The 20926-nt window shown below is 34.5% G+C and overlaps 2 protein-coding genes across 2 annotated transcripts in view; both read right to left on the reverse strand.

Annotated features, from left to right (window-relative positions):
* Positions 1-11049: 11049 nt before the first annotated feature.
* On the reverse strand, positions 11050-16805 carry LOC130463720 (uncharacterized). Its single transcript, XM_056832947.1, has 6 exons — positions 16659-16805; positions 15018-15412; positions 14797-14922; positions 14077-14141; positions 12234-12749; positions 11050-11308 (listed from the first exon to the last, which is right to left on the reverse strand). Exons 1-5 carry the CDS (start codon positions 16803-16805, stop codon positions 12586-12588), a joined length of 897 nt encoding a protein of 298 aa, XP_056688925.1. The 3' UTR covers positions 11050-11308; positions 12234-12585.
* Positions 16806-17470: 665 nt separating this feature from the next.
* The window catches only part of LOC110797591 (trafficking protein particle complex II-specific subunit 130 homolog), a 35044-nt gene continuing 31588 nt past the window's right edge, over positions 17471-20926 (reverse strand). Inside the window, exons 19-21 of the mRNA XM_022002707.2 lie at positions 19335-19630; positions 18130-18220; positions 17471-18009 (exon numbers count right to left, since the gene is read on the reverse strand). Coding sequence (XP_021858399.1) covers positions 17834-18009; positions 18130-18220; positions 19335-19630 — 563 coding nt within the window. The 3' untranslated portion in view covers positions 17471-17833. The remainder of the gene's footprint in view (positions 18010-18129; positions 18221-19334; positions 19631-20926) is intronic.

Genomic DNA, 20926 nt, shown 5'->3' on the forward strand with positions numbered 1-20926 from the left:
GAACGAAATGATACTTTATATGGTCCAGCAGAAACAACAAGAAAGAGATCAGAAACAGTTTAACAGAGTTCCTAGTTGTCTGACTGTTCCTGTTCCCAGTCACCTGTACGAGATACGCATGCGTGCATCAATAGAGTTTAGGAGTGCATATAGTTCTTTCATATTTGCATCCTAATATGTTCGTTATGTGCATGTGTAATTAAGAGTCCATATTGGGATAAGTTGTTTATTAGACTTAGGACTTTGCATTAGTTTAGGTCTCTTATAATATCCTATCATAAGTACATATAGTTGTGTGTGATTAGGACTCTTCATATAGTTATATATGCATTAGGAGTCTTCTAGGAATGCATATAATAGCTGGTCTCATTTATCATATATTATGGTGCATTGTAGACGATGTAGGAGTCTAAGAGTTTTAGTTTGCATAAGCATGTTAGGAAAGATTAAATGTTTAGAGTTTAAGCTTTTATAATTAGTATTATGCATAATATAGGACTGTCTAGATTCAATGTATTTTAGGTGTTTGAGTCACATAATACTTGCCGTAAATATTAAGTTCATATTAGGATATGAATAGTATTTATCCACTAGTATATTATATTCCATATTATCCTATGTGTATTTTAGTTAAGCAAATATTATAATATATGATTTATGCATATTTATCATACTTGACTCAATATCTAACGTGGTTTATTATGCATGCAAATAAATGATAAATGACGTGTGTAGGTAAGACTTTGAAGAAGACCCAAAGACTTACAGGAAGAACGAGGATTCAAGAGTTAGAGAATCCAAGAGAAGAGGAACTTGGACTCGAGGAGAATTAAGAGTACAAGTACAGAGAAAGAGAAGAGAAGAAAATCTAGTAGCATTAGTGTGCTTAATAGATTTGTTTTAGAAACTGAAAGTTCGGAGCTGGTGGAACAACGTACGTGGAACAGTGTCAATGACGAGGGTACTGGTCCTAGTCTGCACGTAGTATATAGGATTGCATGAGTATAGTATTTAGATCACGTTACCTTAGAGTTTGTGTCCTAATAGAAGTCTAAACATAATAATACTAAGTCATGTACTAAGGAGTTTTAGTATAGTTAGGATTATGTGTTTGATAGTAATTAGGATTGCATTAGTTAATGGTTAAATAATGTTTATCTTATTTAAGAGTCATGATAGGAAAGGAGTGTCGTTTAGATAGAGTTTTCATTAATATATCTACTGCATAAAGAGTTATTATTCGATCATATGTTTGTTAGAGTCTTAGGATAAAAGTCTATCATGATAGAGTTCTATTAGGTCTAGGATTCCTAAATAAAAGATAAACATAAAATATATCTTCTAGGGTTAATAGATAACATGCATCACTATATATACTGCATTCATAAGTCTAGGAAAATTGTCTGACTTAGTGGTGTTACGTGCTTAAGTTAAATCTACATTATAACCCACGTCAGTACCGTCAGTTCCTGTTCTACATACGTAGTTCCTGCTCTAGCAGAATTCCAGATTCTATTTGTTATTCTATCTTTTATACTTGAGAGTTGGGAAGGGGTTTGAGTGAACCTTGTAATTGAGAGAATCAGCTTAGAGTCAAGCTGAAGAGTTGAGAGAGAAGATCTCTAGAGAGATCATTGAGAAGGAACGGTTGAGGGACTGTTCCTAAGGGAGTTGAGTTTAGGGAACTGTGATTTTCCTAATTAGTAAAAGGGTTTAAGTCCCTACGGGGCCGTGGTTTTTCCTCTCTATTAGGGTAGAGAGGTTTCCACGCTAAAATCTCTCTTGCAATCTCTTAATGTTTTTAATTCCGCGAAAAAGTAGATCTAACATCTACAAACACTAATTCACCCCCCCTCTTGTGTTGTTCATCTAAACTAACAATTGGTATCAGAGCTGGTGCTCTATATTTTACGGGTAATTCTGATGAGTGATCCGGGAAAAGATGAACAATGTTATGAAAGAAACAGTTCCGACAATTCTGCTGTTCCTGATGGACGAAAAGGAGGATAGCACGTATTTGATGATGATGATTAACACAAAGATTGAAGAAAAATAATTAGAGGTAAATTTTCAATCTTTATGATATTATTTATGTTCGCTCTTAATTGTTAAATATTATGAACATCATACGTTATATATTATTGGCCATATGTGTGTTCATTCTGTAACGCAGAAATAGAAATCAACGATTGATTGTGAGCAACCTTGAATTAACCATGTTCATTTACAAGTTTTCAATAGGGCTTTGCTTTAAATTTAAAATAGTTCTTGCGGTTTTGAAGAGGAACAAAGTGGTCTTATTTGTTGCACAATTCCAGCAAAATTAAAATTTTCTACTAGTCTTGTCGATATTAAAAATATTTCTATTTTTCCAAAAGGTTTGAAATATAATTTTATTATCTTGAATCTGAAAAGTTTGATTTTTAAATAGATTTTAAAAATTGCAAAGAATTTGTTTCATAAATATTTTACCAGGAACATGTGTGCAACAAGACTTGTTAAAAGCAATATTGATTTGAGATATCAAAAATTGTTTTTGCAAATTGTCGAAAAGGTCATGTAACTTGAATTGAACCACGTGACCATGAACACCAAAATTATTGAGATGGAACTGAGATTCGTTGTTCCTTGTGTTGTTTTCGGTAAAACAATTTTTGGTTCCAAAAGAGTTTTGAAATCTGTGTTTAAAAATTATTGAACTTCTTCATAATGCAAATAAAAAGGAAAAATCAGATTTTCAAAATAAAATTTTCAAAATCTGAATTTACTAGGAACAACCTATATATCGTTTATGGAACAAGTCATATCAATTTCAAAACAGGTTTTACGAATCAAAATAAGTTTCTTATTGGTGAAGTGTTGAACACATGTAGGTAGCTTATATGGAAATTTCCGACTTTAAGTTTTCAATTGACTTTGATGGAACTCAGACATGTTCCTACAACTGTTTCTAGTAAAGATGACCTTATCTATTTTTAGAATTTGAAATCCGACTTTAACTGTTTTAAATACGATTTTTATGTGTCTTCAATGGAAGAGAAGGTTTTCAAATCATTTCAAAAAATTATCAATCTTCATCTCACTAGAAACAGTACATGGAACAAATCTGGAGGAACTGATTGTTCCTACTTATGGGAACTGAATTATTTAGGCACTGTTATTTTAATATTCTCAAATAGTATGCCTAAAGTCAAGAAGGTTATGCATTATGAACTATTTACTTATTTAGTACCATATGAATGCATAATTAATCTTGTTAGTATTAGTAGTATAGTAGAACATATTTGAAAAAAAAAAGGGGCACATATGACTACTCCTACTAACAAGAAGGGACTCAAGCAAATTTGGGTACCCAAGACCAAGAACTGATCTATTTTGCAGGCCATATGTGAGAAAAGACAATATAAAGCTCATGATAAAAATGTTATTCATGCACATATTTGAAGACATATAAGTGCGTTCTCACGAAAAGCCTTTAAAAGAGGTTCTAGAAGAGAAGTTGTATTACAGGTTTATATCATTATGCAAGAGATCTATAACGAAGAAATGAACAGCTAACGAATCACACAAAGAACAAAGGAAAGATGGTATATCCCTTAAGGTCCGTTGAAATATTAGGAACAGGCGCAGTAGGAACTGGATAAGAAAACAGTAAAAAGTCAAATTCAATTCCTCCACAACAAATCAGTTCCTTGTAATCAAGATGGATGAAGACAACGAACAAACTCATATGGATTAAATTGAAGTTTCAAAGACTACGTTAAGGAGACTGAGTTATGAGTAATATGAAGAAGGGAGTTTAATCAAAATCCTTATTTACTTTGTGTGATTTACTTTGTTTCTTTTATTTCTTATATTATTAACTTCACTTTGTATTTGGTCAGTTGTGCAAATTAACGATAAGGTTTTGAAGGTCTATTCTTGAAGTAAATGAAATTGAAGTGTAAAAATATGTTCCACGTATCAAGGAAACAGAGACCAAGATTTGAAGGAACGACTGAAGTACCTAAGAATACAGGAACGAAAAACAACTTATCCATGAGAAGGCTTTGACGCCGACGCATAAGTTCCTGGTCCAACTCATGAGGAACTCAATTTCACAAATATAACAGAAGTTCGGGAACAACTCTCTTAGTGAATATACAACAAGGAACATCAACAAGGTGTACTGTTGTAAGAGACTATCAAAAGGGAGTATCCACGTCTTGAATTTTCTGTATATTTATTTCTATGCTTTAATATATATTTATTTCTTGAAGACTAACCTACTAACTTTATAATTGCACAAAAGATTACACTTGTGTCTTAATTTTAGATTACATCATTGTGAGCGAAAACAAAGATGCTTTACTGGTTAATAAAGACCCCAAACTGGCCAATGCAACTTATTCCTCAGATCTACGAGAGACAAACCAAGATGAAGAAGCATGGTCAAGCATAAAGACCAAAGGAAATAGAACGAGTTCCTGTTCAGATGAAAGAGGAACAGGGAACAGGGAGCAGTTGAGACGAACCATTCAGCATCTCTTAGAGCGTTCCAGCAAAAGAAGAAAAGAACGCGAACAAGATCTCAACAATTAAAAGGTGTCACAAGGAGCAACTGGAGTACATGTGAAACTAACACTTAATGAAACTCGTAAGCAAGCCATCAATGATCAAACCATATCCAATGTTTTCAAGCAAGTTTGGACCATGTGAGGTATAACACTCTTACTCATATTAATGATGTGTCAAATTGCATGAATATCGCACCATTTATTTTAAGCAACTTTCTAAATGCTATTTCATGTGAATAAATGCTTTTGATGCTATCACCAAGTAGTAAAGGAACAAGACTTGTTGAAACTAACATGAGCATAAAGTACTCTTTTCCCAAATGAACTTTTCGTTTAGGGCCCTTGTACACTTTTCAATTGAAGTAAATCATGCACGCCTATAAGTCAATGTGTCACACTCAATTCTCATGTTTTAAAAGACATATTCACTTGCCCAAAATTATTAGAGGACTCGTTGAGAAATTTGGATGTTGTCCCAATACAAAATTCCTAAGTTGCCAAAGGAACAATGAAAGAAACGTTGAAGGAACAAGGCAGTAGTGTTCCTGAAATATTGCACTTCTTTTTAAATCTTTTAGAGGGAACAAACTTTCAATACCAATATCATTCCCCAAGTCAGGTTTGTGTTTTCGTGATTGGGTTGAGCCTACCCAGGCCGAGCCATTAGCATAATTCTACAATCTTATGATTGTGGGTGTGTGCTAAGTTCAATCATACTCTACAATCCTGATCTTGTCTTTCTCCATATCATCTTTCAATAATTTTGAATGTTCTTTCCTTATCTCATATCATATGTGTACTCTACCACTTCACATTCTCACTACCCTTGAACTCCAAAAATATATTCTTCTTTCCTATGGTTCGACGATGCATGAAGAGTAATAATTATGAATATGTTTTGAGAGGGAAGTCAAAGATGAAGTAGAAGCAGCGGGTTATTATTTATCAATAAAAGCTTTGAAGGGAAATCACCATATGATGTACGTATCACATAGAAATTTACTAGGTATCATATGGAACTTCACTTCTACAAGGTTCCGCATGAAAGAAGATGGTAAGGAACTCAGGGGGAATAAGGTAGGGAACATTGAACATGATTTTGATATTCGATGGTGGAACTTATATTTAATGGTAAGTCCTTTCTATATTATTATATGATCTTATACTCTAGGAAAACTCAAAATTTTGTAATGACGCCTTTGTTTCAAAAAAAAAAAAAATCAAAAAAAAAATCAAAAAAAAAAAATCATAAAAAAAAAAAATCAAAAAATTGAAGCAAAGGTGATCAATTCTTGTACTTTATTATTTTCTCCTAGAATTCAATTATTATGAAGAATATCAATGAGTTACAGAAATTTAAACTCATACACTCGTTGAGCAGTAAAGGAACAGACGGTTCTAGGACCAGGAACAGGAAAAGGAAGCAACACTAATGTTAGTTCCTGTTCCACTAAACTTGGTAAGTTGAACAGCCACTGCAGGCACTGATTTCAGCAGTCAGTCCACGTTTCACTATGATGTCAGTTCCTTATGGAAGATTGGTGATATATGGGAACTTGGTACGATAAGGTGCTACATACAAAGAGATGGAGGTGTGTTGGGTTTGGTTTCATATTCATTAAAAAGCTCTAATGATTGTTGAGGACCTCATTTAAAAGAAGAAACCACAAACACATCATCTACCCTTGGTTCCCTCTACTTGATTATTCACCAAGCCTTTTCTTCACACCATTTCTACTTAATTCTCGCCCTTGGCAATTAACAATGAAACCATTTTCTTCTAACCATTTTTTGATATTATTTGTCAAGTTACTTCATTGCTTCTAACATTGGGTCTTTGGATTGTGAATTGGAATTATGTAGCAACAACATCCTTAGTTCAAAATTGGAAACTCGAGGACTTTTGTGACAAACAAGTGTCTAACCTATCAGGTGGTGTGTGTGACATATAAACTCAGGGTGTGTATGGTTAACCTAAAAAGATTGTGTGCAAAGTAACCCTTTTCGATAATGCCAAAAGGGGGAAGAGTATGTATGATGCTTATTGTTTGATATAATACAATCTAAATCCTTATCTATATGGTGTTTATTAGTATTTCTCTTACTATGTCATTATACTTGTTCATAAGTTGTTGGTTTACAAAATGATATAATACAATCTAAATCCTTATCTATATGGTGTTTATTAGTATTGCTCTTACTATATCATTATACTTGTTCATAAGTTGTTGGTTTACAAAATTAAGGGGGAATAAGTGTAATCGATTTATTGCTTAAATTGTGATAAGCATCATTAGTTTGTCATCATCAAAAAGGGGGAAATTGTTGAGTAGTGAGGTTTTGATGATTATAAACAAATGATGATTATCTAATTAACATGTGTGCTAAGATGTGCATAGGAAGAACAAGCTATGATTAAACCAAGAGACAAGGGACATGAGCAATGATAAGCTATTGTTGACGAGAGCGGAGATGGCTACGTTATACATGTTGTTTATATGTAAATTAGCATTTACATTGGTAAACTTCATGTGGTAAGTAAAGTGACAAAGGAGGAACGAAATGATACTTTATATGGTCCAGCAGAAACAACAAGAAAGAGATCAGAAACAGTTTAACAGAGTTCCTAGTTGTCTGACTGTTCCTGTTCCCAGTCACCTGTACGAGATACGCATGCGTGCATCAATAGAGTTTAGGAGTGCATATAGTTCTTTCATATTTGCATCCTAATATGTTCGTTATATGCATGTGTAATTAAGAGTCCATATTGGGATAAGTTGTTTATTAGACTTAGGACTTTGCATTAGTTTAGGTCTCTTATAATATCCTATCATAAGTACATATAGTTGTCTGTGATTAGGACTCTTCATATAGTTATATATGCATTAGGAGTCTTCTAGGAATGCATATCATAGCTGGTCTCATTTATCATATATTATGGTGCACTGTAGACGATGTAGGAGTCTAAGAGTTTTAGTTTGCATAAGCATGTTAGGAAAGATTAAATGTTTAGAGTTTAAGCTTTTATAATTAGTATTATGCATAATATAGGACTGTCTAGATTCAATGTATTTTAGGTGTTTGAGTCACATAATACTTGCCGTAAATATTAAGTTCATATTAGGATAGGAATAGTATTTATCCACTAGTATATTATATTCCATATTATCCTATGTGTATTTTAGTTAAGCAAATATTATAATATATGATTTATGCATATTTATCATACTTGACTCAATATCTAACGTGGTTTATTATGCATGCAAATAAATGATAAATGACGTGTGTAGGTAAGACTTTGAAGAAGACCCAAAGACTTACAGGAAGAACGAGGATTCAAGAGTTAGAGAATCCAAGAGAAGAGGAACTTGGACTCGAGGAGAATTAAGAGTACAAGTACAGAGAAAGAGAAGAGAAGAAAATCTAGTAGCATTAGTGTGCTTAATAGATTTGTTTTAGAAACTGAAAGTTCGGAGCTGGTGGAACAACGTACGTGGAACAGTGTCAATGACGAGGGTACTGGTCCTAGTCTGCACGTAGTATATAGGATTGCATGAGTATAGTATTTAGATCACGTTACCTTAGAGTTTGTGTCCTAATAGAAGTCTAAACATAATAATACTAAGTCATGTACTAAGGAGTTTTAGTATAGTTAGGATTATGTGTTTGATAGTAATTAGGATTGCATTAGTTAATGGTTAAATAATGTTTATCTTATTTAAGAGTCATGATAGGAAAGGAGTGTCGTTTAGATAGAGTTTTCATTAATATATCTACTGCATAAAGAGTTATTATTCGATCATATGTTTGTTAGAGTCTTAGGATAAAAGTCTATCATGATAGAGTTCTATTAGGTCTAGGATTCCTAAATAAAAGATAAACATAAAATATATCTTCTAGGGTTAATAGATAACATGCATCACTATATATACTGCATTCATAAGTCTAGGAAAATTGTCTGACTTAGTGGTGTTACGTGCTTAAGTTAAATCTACATTATAACCCACGTCAGTACCGTCAGTTCCTGCTCCAGCAGAATTCCAGATTCTATTTGTTATTCTATCTTTTATACTTGAGAGTTGGGAAGGGGTTTGAGTGAACCTTGTAATTGAGATAATCAGCTTAGAGTCAAGCTGAAGAGTTGAGAGAGAAGATCTCTAGAGAGATCATTGAGAAGGAACGGTTGAGGGACTGTTCCTAAGGGAGTTGAGTTTAGGGAACTGTGATTTTCCTAATTAGTAAAAGGGTTTAAGTCCCTACGGGGCCGTGGTTTTTCCTCTCTATTAGGGTAGAGAGGTTTCCACGCTAAAATCTCTCTTGCAATCTCTTAATGTTTTTAATTCCGCGAAAAAGTAGATCCAACATCTACAAACACTAATTCACCCCCCCTCTTGTGTTGTTCATCTAAACTAACAGTACCTATAAACATTTAACATATTGTATTATAAGTTTTACTTATAAAACCCAAACGTTTACATATAAAACCCAAACTTTTACATATTTTCCTTTTTAAGCTAATGTGAGTTCCAATTTGTTTTTATTTCACACATTATAGTTTTTTTGGTTTAAAGTTGTAGTTCTGTAAGTTAAAGTTATGAAATTTGTTCTAAAGTTAAGACAGACTTTTGTCATCTCCAACCTAACTTTAACAATTAATATCTTAACTTATACCAAAAAAACCATTCACTTTTACCTGCTGGTGCTGAGTTTGTTTCGTGTGTTGCTGTTGCACTTGTTTCAGGTGCTGCTGTTGCACTTGTTTCTGTGGTTGAAGCATCTTCAGTATTTGAAAGATTTAATGATGCTAGAAGTTCATCAACCAGAGACACACTAGCGGCATAACCATCCTCCATAAGGGTTCTTATCTCCTCATTTGACTGGCTTTTCAAGATAAGGTTGTAGTATTTCCTAGCCATGGTTTGGCGCCAAGGTGTGTACTACACTTCTTCCGGCTTTTCATTTTCTAATTTGTTCCAAACCGATGACTTGGAAGATTTTGTCCACCTCTTTTTGATGTACTGTTCTGGAATCCGGTTAACCGAATGAAGGTGCAATATCCTAATGCAGTGGTAGCACAACCATCCCGAAGCTTCAAAGTTTTTACACGTACATGATACTGTCTGGCTCTCGTGGATGTATGTTACTCTCTGTGCAGACCAAGGTTCCTCATCAATGGACACATCATAGAACTCAGTATTACCTGCATTAGTAGTATTATTTTTTAAAGTTAGGAAAATCAATATAAAAGTTATCCCTGGTGTACTTAAAGTTATGAAACTTAATTTTTCAGGGTATATAACTTTTAAAACAAAAAACCTAACTTTAACTTCAGAATTCTAAACTTTAACTTCAGACGCCTAAACTTTAACTTCAGAATCCAAAATTTTAAAATAAAAAACCTTACTTTAACTTTTTTGCCCTAAAATATTAATTTTAGCTTCTTATATTCTGTAAGGTGGAAAGTTAGAAAAATATGTATAAAAGTTAGCCCTGGTGAAGTAAAAGTTAATAAACTTTATATTTCAGTTTACCAAACTTTTAATAAAAAAGGCCTAACTTTTACAACAAAAAGACTAACTTTATAGTTTTTCAAAATTGGAAACTTGAACTTCTAATATTTACCTTGTTTCCAAATTAATTTTGCTGTCGTTGCAATTGAATATCCAAATTCCTCCTCAAAGTTTCTGAATAGTGACAATGTGTAAACTTCTGATGCATGTTTTAGCAATCCAGATAGTGGTAAAGCCGAGGATGCAACCGATTTACTACAAGAGAATTCAGCTTGCTTTTCTGTACTTCTTCAACACTGTATTGTTCCTTTGAACAACCTATAGAAATCAGTTAAACTTGATGTTCTGTTTGCTCTAAATCTGATGGCGTGATTGGTGCTTTCACTTCGTTGTGAAGACAAAATCTCAGCTGAAAAGAAATCTTTGCTTAGGGCAGGGCACCATTTTTCTCTCAAATTGTATACATTTGTAAACCACTCTTCCCCTATCAGCTCATATTGTTGCAGCATTGATCTCCAATTGGTTTCAAATTCAACTACTATGACACACTTATACAAGCAATAGTTGAATGTCTTCTTAAAGGTTGGATCTCGTTTCAATGCCCCAAATCTGGTAATAGCATTCTGATGCAAATGCCATACACATAATCTGTGCCTTGAATCTGGAAAGACCTGCCTATACAATCTAATCTTAAAAGTTGAGATTTTTGAAGTGAAAGTTAAGAATTTTGAAGTTAAAGTTAAGAATTTTAAAGTTAAAGTTAAGGATCCTAAAGTTAAAGTTAAGGATCCTTAAGTTAAAGCTAAGGATTCTAAAGTTAAAGTTAAGATTTCCAAATTTAAAGTTAAGGATTCTGAACTTAAAGTTAAGGATTTTGAAGTTAAAGTTAAAGACTGTGAACTTAAAGTTGAGGATTTTGAAGTTAAAGTTAAGGACTCTGAAAAGGTCTTTACCAGTTTAACTAACTTTTGGTAATTCCATAGTCTTCCATCATCATAGAGTCCCTCCAAAACAAACTCCTCAATTTGCCTTTTTCATCCAATCTAAATCTAAAAAAGAAGTTTGGGTCACCTTCAAGCTCTAAATACATTATGTCAGTTACTGCTTGTGCATCACCTCCTTCTATTTGCTTCATTCTTAACCTCGTGCAGTAATTTAGATGGTCTTTCTTCGAGTGTCCTAAATTTTCTTCACCTCCAGCTTCAATTGCCATGTAGTTAAAAGAAGCCGTGGATGACAGACCTGTCAGTTGAGCATAACAGAATGTAAATAAAATAATAGTTTAGGCAAAAGGTTTTATTTAACTTTACTCAACTTTTACTTCTTCAGACTTTTAGTACAAAAAGGCTAACTTTAACTTTTAAAACTTTACTTGTCAATAACTTAACTTTAACACCTTATAGTTAACTAGTTGTTGGATCGTGCGCTAGCGCGCACAATCCCCCAATGTATACAAATTTAGTTTACAGAAATGTTACGTAAAAGGCTAACATTTACAAATTTACGTTAAATGCTATAAAAACAATGTTAAAGTTCGATTTGCATGTAATTAATAATATGAAATCATTCATACGGTTACAATATTTGTGTCATTGACAATGTAGCATTCCACAAGCAACATTGATAGGAAAGACGAGAATAGGGCGGAAGAAATCTAGGTTAGAAAGAGTGATGCGAGAAATTCGGTGGAATGAGTTATCGGGTTCCCAAGAAAAGGAAGAAAGAAAAGGCAAAATAGGAAAAAAAAAAAAAAAAAAAAAGGAGACACATGGTAGTTATATGACCAAGGGTATAATTGTCCTCATACTATTGATAAGAATAAGACAAAAACAAAATTAAGGCACAAAATGGGGGCATAAGGGTAAGTGGACTATTGGGTGAGTAGTAATAAAAGTTCAAGGCTTTATAAGTGTTAGGATTTCTGTGTTAAAGTTGATGTTATGTAGGTTAAAGTTAAGGAAATTGTTGTCAAAGTTAAAGACAGTCTTCATTCTACTCTAACCTAACTTTTACTTTTAAAAGCTTAACTTTAACTGAGATGAGTGTGACTTTTATATTTCCAACTTTTTTCATCTTAGAAGGTGATTGCACTAACACAAGGATGAGTATCAAAACAATAACTTTTACACAGAATATAAAAGTTTAACTATCAAAATGTGACTATTACCAGATTTTTTGCATAGTTTCAATTGCCTCCCCCTTCTCTTCCGTTATTTTCCTTTCAGATCTATGCAAGTAGTGCCATTGACTTCTAGTTAAATCATGGTTGTGCATTATCACGTGATTAACAACCTCATATCTGCCTTCAGAATTCATTTTCACTCTCAAGCAAGCCCTACATCGAGTTCTCGTGATTGGAACTTGCCTTGGTTTTCTCTCTTTTTTGGGCACTACAGGAACGACTGTTTGCACTTTTTTCTTTTTGTTCTTTCCAATGTTTGTTACTCCTGCTGCTGAACAAAGATATGTCTTTTCAAGCACGATTGTTGTCCCAACTTTGAATCTCGTGTTTCCTTTCCTTATGGAAAATCCAACCGCACTAGCATGTTTTTTCGTAAACCTAGAAGTTCCTCCACTGTTTCGGCAGTGTATCCCATCAGCGTTCCAACAATATCTTGATCCGGTTCTGTTATTGCAATTACTAAATGTAACACCCCGACAATTCTCTCTCTTCTGAAATAACCTTTTAATATAAGACGTAGAGAATTATCAAGGCATTATCGCCCGTGTGAAAACGTAACGGCTTATTCAGAATTTTGCAGCGGAAAACATAAAACTAACTTTAGGTTTTTAAATAATCGATTACAGATTTAGTCCCAAAAATCAACCAACGAAAATAAGGAAATATAAATAGTACGACAAGTTTAAAGTCCAATTAAACAAACCCAAGTCAACTTAGCAAATCAAAACTAAATACAAGCTCTCTATTCCCGATCCCAATGATGCAACATCTTCAAACCTACAGATGGACAATGCTTATTGATCCTTAGAGACTGCTCACCAAAGATTGGGTCATCACAGGATCAATAAGGCATAGCCATGATCAATATGCACAAGCAAAAGCACGTAATCAGCAAAGCTGAGTACTACATACCAAATCAATAATAATCCTAACATGATTCTATTAAACGAACAACCCTAACATGATTCTGATGAACATAAACAAGGGCAGACAAAACATGATAGTTTGACGACCATACTTGGCCAGACTAGACTAGGCTAGACTAGACTTTTAGCAATAATATCATTTTAGTTGAAATAGACAATGGACCGAGTTGTCCGTCCAACAGTCTTCACTAAGGAAGACGAGGTACGGGCGCGACTCCGTAACCTCAGAGACCTGCGATATCGAGGAACATTTGAATAAAAATAGAAACACGGTGATCAATCCGGTCCCAGAAAAGGCCATGGGCTACCACCATGAACCCCAACTCCTGTTTGTCCGTCACTTTAGACGTGCACGGTCTAAAGCTATTGCTACTCAGTTTCACTTTACATGATTTACAAATTGAGACTTTGTTATGACTCAACAATCACATAAGGCATGCAATCTACATTGGTTCACAACTGTTTTTATCTTGGAATTAAGTAAGTGATCACAAAGGCATCAATCAAGACTCATTCCAATTTATCCAACCTTTCCTTTAACCATGATCAACCCCTGTATATGGGTATAAAGTTTCAACTTACTAAACAAGGTCCACCGCCCTCATAAAGTAGTGAAAAGCTAAAAAGGGAACAACAACCAACATATATAGAATAATCTAGCGTTCCCAACCAACATGTTTGTATCAATCATCCATACTAACATGTTACAATTCTCATTATGCCATATAAGTTCAATATGTCCGTCCAACAGTATTAAACATGTAATTTCAACACAACCAAGTTCGTCAATAATATCAACATAACCAAGTTCAACAACAATCTCAACACAACCAAGTTCACCAACAAATTCAACATGGTTTCAACAATTAGCACACATTCCAAGCACACAGGTATGTACGTACCTTGTGTAAACAAACTGATAGGCCACTTTAACACTTTCAAAAGTCGCCTAAAGAGAATTCTCCGCCTAAAACAACCAACAAATAATCCCAATCAATTTCTAATCATTGACAACCATAATAAAGCATTCTAAATGCATCCTAAGCATATCTAGAACCTTCCCCAATATCAAAACTTAAACATTCGATTTCCTAGCATCATAATTATTGAACTAGTCATTGAAATTCGTTGAAAACTTTTTGCAAACATCGTACTTTAAATTTTCAGCAATATAAATTCATTTAAAAGCTTCACCAAGGTCAATCTACGTTCCTAGTATCTCAAAACAACAAATTCAATAATCCATACTCAACCTACCATGATTTATAATCATAAAAACCTTGAATTTCATACTTTAAACAATCAAAATTAATATTTCAAAATAATTTGATAATATGAAAATTAATAACTTTATTATATAATTTGCATAATCTGAAATTTATAATTTAAATCACAAAACCCATAACTTTAATTCAAGAAAACATAATTCAAATTAATAAATCATGAATAAGCCCTAACTTAATTTTTAATTAACCAAAACTGAAATTAATTGGTTTATAATAACAACACCCAAATCTGAAAATCATATTCAACAATAAAAATTATAAATTTGATTCAAGAACATCACTTAAATTAACAAACTTTAATTAAAATAATTAGTTACTTAGGGTTTAAGATATAACCAAGAATAAGGAGAGGAGGAGAGAGACTGTCGGCGAGCAGGGGCACGGCAGCGGCGGCGCAGGCTGGGCGGCGACGCGGGGGCTGGCGAGCAAGGTGGTCGTGAGAGCTGGTGGTCAGCGACGTGGCTGTTGGCTCGGGCAACAAAACAACGAGTGAGAAAGAGAGTCACGCAAAAGGAGAACGAAAGAGAAAGAAAGAAGGAGAAGGGGAGAGAGGTTACCGGCGGCGTGGAGGAGGAAGGGTGGTCGTGGATGGCCGCGGTGGCGGCTGGGCACAGAGAAGGTGGTCGCGTTCGGTGGTCGAACGGTGGGGGTTGTTGCTGGTGACCAGAGAGGAAGAAACGAAGAGGAAGGGAGGATTGATGGGCGGCGCAGCGTGGATTCCTTGACGATGCAGCGACTGCGGTGGTGCGGCGGCTGCGAGGTGGTTGATGCGCTGGTGGCCGATGGTTAAGCAGCAAGCAAAGGTGAAGGAAGCAGGGTTTGGAGGTTTTTCTAATTCACGTGAAGAAGAAAGAATAAGGAGGGTTTGGAAGCTTTGATTTTTTTTTTCACGTGAATGTTGAAAGGGTAGGAATATTATGGGCTTATTTACTTTGGGTTTTACCAAGTTGGGCTAAGATTAGAATTGAGCTTTAATGTTTGAATCCAAAACCGATTAGGATTGTTTTTCCAAATTCAATTGAACGTGTTTTCGTAATTCGAATTCTTTTCAACATAAAATTCTAAAATTATTCTTGATTGCACAAACCGTTAAAATATTTAGAATATATTTAAATAAAATTAAATATACATTAAATATATAATAAAGTTCAAAAATCGTTAAATATTTAGAACGTACTTAAAATAAAATAAATATACGTTAACTATATATTTATTATATAAAACTCATAAATTCTATTTAAATATAAATAATATACGTTAAAATATATTAATAAAATTTATAAATTTAAGGGGGATTACACTAAAAATCAGCAGAAATTTTTATCATTAAACCCTAACTTTTACGCATAATACTATAACTTTTATTAAAACAAGGCCAACTTTTACTAAAACAAGTCTAACTTCTACGCATAGAACTTTAACTTTTACTAAAACAAGCCTAACTTTTACGCATAAAACTATAACTTTTACTAAAATAAGGGTAACTTTTACTAAAATAAGTCTAACTTTTATGGATAAAACTATAACTTTTACTAAAACAAGCCTTATATCTATTTAAACAAAGCTAACTTTTATGCATCAAACTATAACTTTTATGCATAAAACCACAACTGTAAATTCTTTATTAAATCATGTTAAAAATCTAAGCAAATATTCTAAACTTTACAATTTACATACTTAACTTTTACTCAAAAACCTCAACTTTAACTCTGATATATGTAACTTTTTCAAACACCAATATTTCAGCTAAACTAACACATTTACATAACTTTTACAAGAATATCTCTAACTTTTACATTCATAACTATAACTTTAACTTTGAACGTATAATTAATTTTTTCAATGCATAATTATTCATAACTTTAGAATCAGAAACAAGGCTAACTTTTTTGCACCAAACTATAACTTTTACGCATCAAAGTATAACTTTTATGCATAACTATAACTTTACATTTCACACACTTAAGTTTTACTCTGAAAACCTCAACTTTAACTTTGATATCTGTAACTTTTTCAAACACCAATATTTCAACCAAACTAACACATTTACATAACTTTTACAAGAATATCTCTAACTTTTACATTCATAACCATAACTTTAACTTCAAACATGTAATTAATTTTTCTAATGCATAATTATTCATATCTTCAGAATCAGAAATAATATGATGTTCTTCAGCTTCGATTTTGTTAGTTGCCTCTTCTTCTTCACGTTCTTGTGCCAAAGCATTGTTTTCTATACAATTGTTGAGAACGTCCTCCATTGTTGCATCTTGAATATCAGGTTCAACCGAAACTTGAATTCTTTGAGTTGATTGAATCACACTTAGAATTAGGTTTTCCATTAGATATCGATTTCTCACAATTTTGATCTCTTGCGATGTTAGAGGTTTCGATCTCTCAGATGTCACTCGCAATTTCACAATTTCGATCTCCTTTCTGCGTTCTTCTTCCTTGTCTTCAGTTTCGATTTCAATTTCGATCGTTTTTTTTTCTTTCTCTCTCCTATTTCTGCGTTCTTCTTCCTTCTCTTCTCCTTCTGCGTTTTTTTTCTCTCTCCTCTTTCTGCGAGTTGTTTCTGCATTTTTTTTTCTTTCTTCTTTCTGCGAGATATTGCTTTCTGTGCAATATTTTTTTTATTTGCGTGCAACTGTTCACACGTGCCAAAACTTGGTGCACATTAATATTAATGTGCACTTGTTGCACCCAAGACTTATTGATAAATTTTTTGTATACCTTGTGCGTGCAAAACCTTTGTATTATTTTTTACTTTCATATGAGGCCACTTAAATCATAAATAATTCCTTTTTTTTTGATAACTTTTACCCGCCACTTGTTTTTTTATATTTATTTATTATCAATTACTTCACTTGCATTGTTATTATATCAAATTCAACTATTCTTTCTTAGTAGTTGTGCCGATCAACATGTGACTAAAAAAATTAGGGTGTGTGTGTGTGTGTGTTTTTAACCAAAAATACGCCTATCAGAATTCAAAGCACCCCCAACATAAATCACAAATAGACTTGATTTGCACTAGTAATACATACGTAGTACTCCGCAAGTAACAATAAATACATGTACGGAAATAAATCCTCTTGTACGAAATGACCTTGCCTTCAATATTTGTGTGAACTTTGAATGAAGATTTATGAAAACGGAGGGAGGAGGTACAAAAATGTTCCCTCATTTCTATATTGTGGTGGTAATTACAGATTATACAGACTCGATACACAAAATGGTGATAAATTTGTAGTGCCTAATGACCACCAGTGCAGCTATGGAAGAATTACAAACTACTTGTATTACTTTCTACTGACTCAAAACTACAAAAAACAATCACTGGTACAAAAGATAACCACCCTTGGAATAATTACACTGGTATACAGTATGAGGAGCTTAGAACAGGAGGCACAACACAGACCAAGTGTGGCGCAGGAGGATTACTGCTAATATTTGCCTCATCAATATTTGGTAACCCAAGATGAGGAGGGCGTACGTATCCAGCCACCAAGGGTATACACAAGATTGAGATAACAATTCTTGAGCCTGCGTAGGTTACAAGACCACGTAAATTCCTAAATTTTTTTAAAAAGAAAAACAAAAAAGCAGCTTTCAATTATATTGTGTTCAGTTAAGCATTGAATTTTAACTTTTGGTTACCATTACCTTGCTTAGTGGAGAGAGAAATATGCCCGCGCTTTCTGCCAGCAATCATCCAGTTCTCTGAATTTGCATCAACTTCATATAATACCTCCTCCTGCAGTAAACAAGAATGATCAGCAACAGCTACTATGCAAACAGAACCGCGGATAAAATAATTGACATCCTCCAGGTTGCACAAGTTTCAGTAACATGAATGGGGTGAAGACGAGCAAACAACCACAATTGCACTATCAATTACAAAAGCCGTTTACAGTCAGCTAAATAGCTAATGTGAGAAAATGTGTCTAGGTATATCTAAAATGGAGGAGAGTCAAGCAACTTACAACTCCAAGAGAGGTGTCATCGCAAACCAATTGACAATAACAGCTACTCCATACTGTGGTTATTTACTCTGTTCTTCTCCAACATGGGACAACTCGCATGTGCTTAAACATATAAGGTCTCAACACTCCTCACATGTAAGTTCCTCATAAAAGTTGAGCAAACTACTAAGGTATATAACAATCCTCATTAGGACTAGACATCCAATACCAGCTAGATTCTCAGTCAACAGCATTATTAAAGGACCAAGATATAAAACAAGCCAACCTATACTTTGACACCATGTGATTGGCCTGGGTCATCCACATTTGCAAGTCTAGGTGAGGTTCCGTCCCAAAACAAAATAAAAAAATGGAGTGATATTCTAGACTCGAAGACCGTTATTTTATTTCTTTTTCTCCAATATGAGACAGCTTACATTGTATATAAGCATAGATAGGGCCTCAAATACGTAGGATTACAGTAGTACTTGGCTATGTAACTCCGACTCTTCATTTTACCTCAAGTACCCATGTCGGATCCTCGACACTCCGACATGGGTATGGACACTCCGACACTTCATTTTCGACTTAAATCCTGGAAATTTTTCACAATATAGCCGAGTCGGACACTTGGAAAATTGGTACTTGGTAAATATCTGGACTAAGGATGTATTACACCTTAATTTACCACTACTGTGATTATTTAGTAAAGACTAGCTCTTGATACACGCAATGCATGCTCAAAACTGTAGTTTATATGCAATAATTAATGTTTCAACACTAGAAAAATACATTTTAACAATTTAAATGTCAATAGTGGTATTATCGATATTTTAAGTGGACACCAAAATCCTCAAAAGTACCTTTATATAATAATAGAGATATAACTAAGCACTTAATACTCACGTTGTTCTGAGGAACCATTTCCCCTGCATCCTTTAACCTTTCGATCCTCCAATTCACAGTAACAAGCTGGCCAACCCTAAGACCATCTGATGGAAATGGGAGAAAGCCAACTGCCAGGCATGGGTCCAGGACAGGTCTTTGTAGGACAAGAGCACTCTTAAAGATCAAATCCTGCTTCACAGTCTCACTCACAGAAGATTCAATTACGACAGGCATGTGCGCTCCCATGGTTCTATCTCCGTTTATTCTATAACTAATATTAAGTACACTTTCTGCACCAGATGCCAAAGCTTCACCTGCAGTAGGAGGAAAGAACAAACAGTAAGCACACGAAATAACAAAACGTAGCAGTCAACTGTAAAGTTATGGTTAGTAAAGTATAAATAAATCCTAAACCATGTTTGCATATACTGGTCTCCTAAGACTCCAATGCAATCAGAAAAAACGAAGGTGGGGCTATCCGTCACCGAAACATGATTCCATATGCCGATGTACATTTTTTAATGAGTAACAAAGAAATGTATTAAAAAGATACCAAGGTGGTCTCAGAGTGTCAGGTGTAACCTCAATACGAAGAGACGCCTAATGGAAAATTACATTAACTTGAGCTATCATAAAGCAGTTTATCTGTGAACGACGAGTATAACTTAGAACCTAATACTAGATTATTGAATTATACGATAAATCCATTCTGCAACGAGTGGGAAATTCGCTTGGTAGGTTGATTAAAATTGATGTCAGGACTGTGGAAAAAGACAGAGTAAAATTTGCTAGACTTCTCATTCAAGTGAATACAGCAACACCGTTACCAAGCATAATATGGATCGGCTCGATTAAGCAACAAATTGTGGCTCAAGATGCGTCGAAGTTCTGTAAGGGATGTAAGAATTATGGTCATTTAACAGAGGATTGTTCGAAATTGGAAAAAAAATCAGCCAGTAAGGCCACTGCTACCGGAATTGCAGGTGACCTCGTGGAGGGAGAGTGGATTCCGGTGGCCGGAAAAAAAGGACCAGGTAACCCTTCATATGGGCCTAATACCAAACCCGGTAAAAAATGGGTAGTGAAACCGTCCATACCAGGAACTATAGAGCGGGAAACTGTTACTATTGAAAACCCTAGAAAGAGATCCCCATCAACCCAGATTATAACACGTGTCTCTGATCCTAGCCATCATCCTTCTTGCCATGTGTCATCAAACCCCCTTTCCCCGTCTGATTTAGGGTTACCCCCACTTTTGTTAGCCTTAACCCAGAAAAATCGAGAGCACTCAACCCCCATTGCCTTAAAAAACTCGTTTGACCTCCTCTCACCGGAAACTTCCAATCATGGTGTCGAACGACGAAACCTACAACCCAGATCCACCCTCCGACTTCTGTCTCCAATCGCAAACCCCAAGCCCCTCTCGTTCTTTATCCCCTTATCCCATTCCCAGCCAGCCCATCTCCCCCGTGGACGCCACCATCTCCCCAAACTCTGGTTTTTACCAGGGAAACTCGAGTGTCCGAATTCGATCTCCCAACAGTGGGAATTTCAGACCTGAATTCAAACAAGATCCAGTTTATGCTAGATACACCAACTCCCGATCAGAT

This window comes from Spinacia oleracea, chromosome 1 (assembly GCF_020520425.1).
Source record: "Spinacia oleracea cultivar Varoflay chromosome 1, BTI_SOV_V1, whole genome shotgun sequence".
Lineage (NCBI taxonomy): Eukaryota > Viridiplantae > Streptophyta > Magnoliopsida > Caryophyllales > Amaranthaceae > Spinacia > Spinacia oleracea.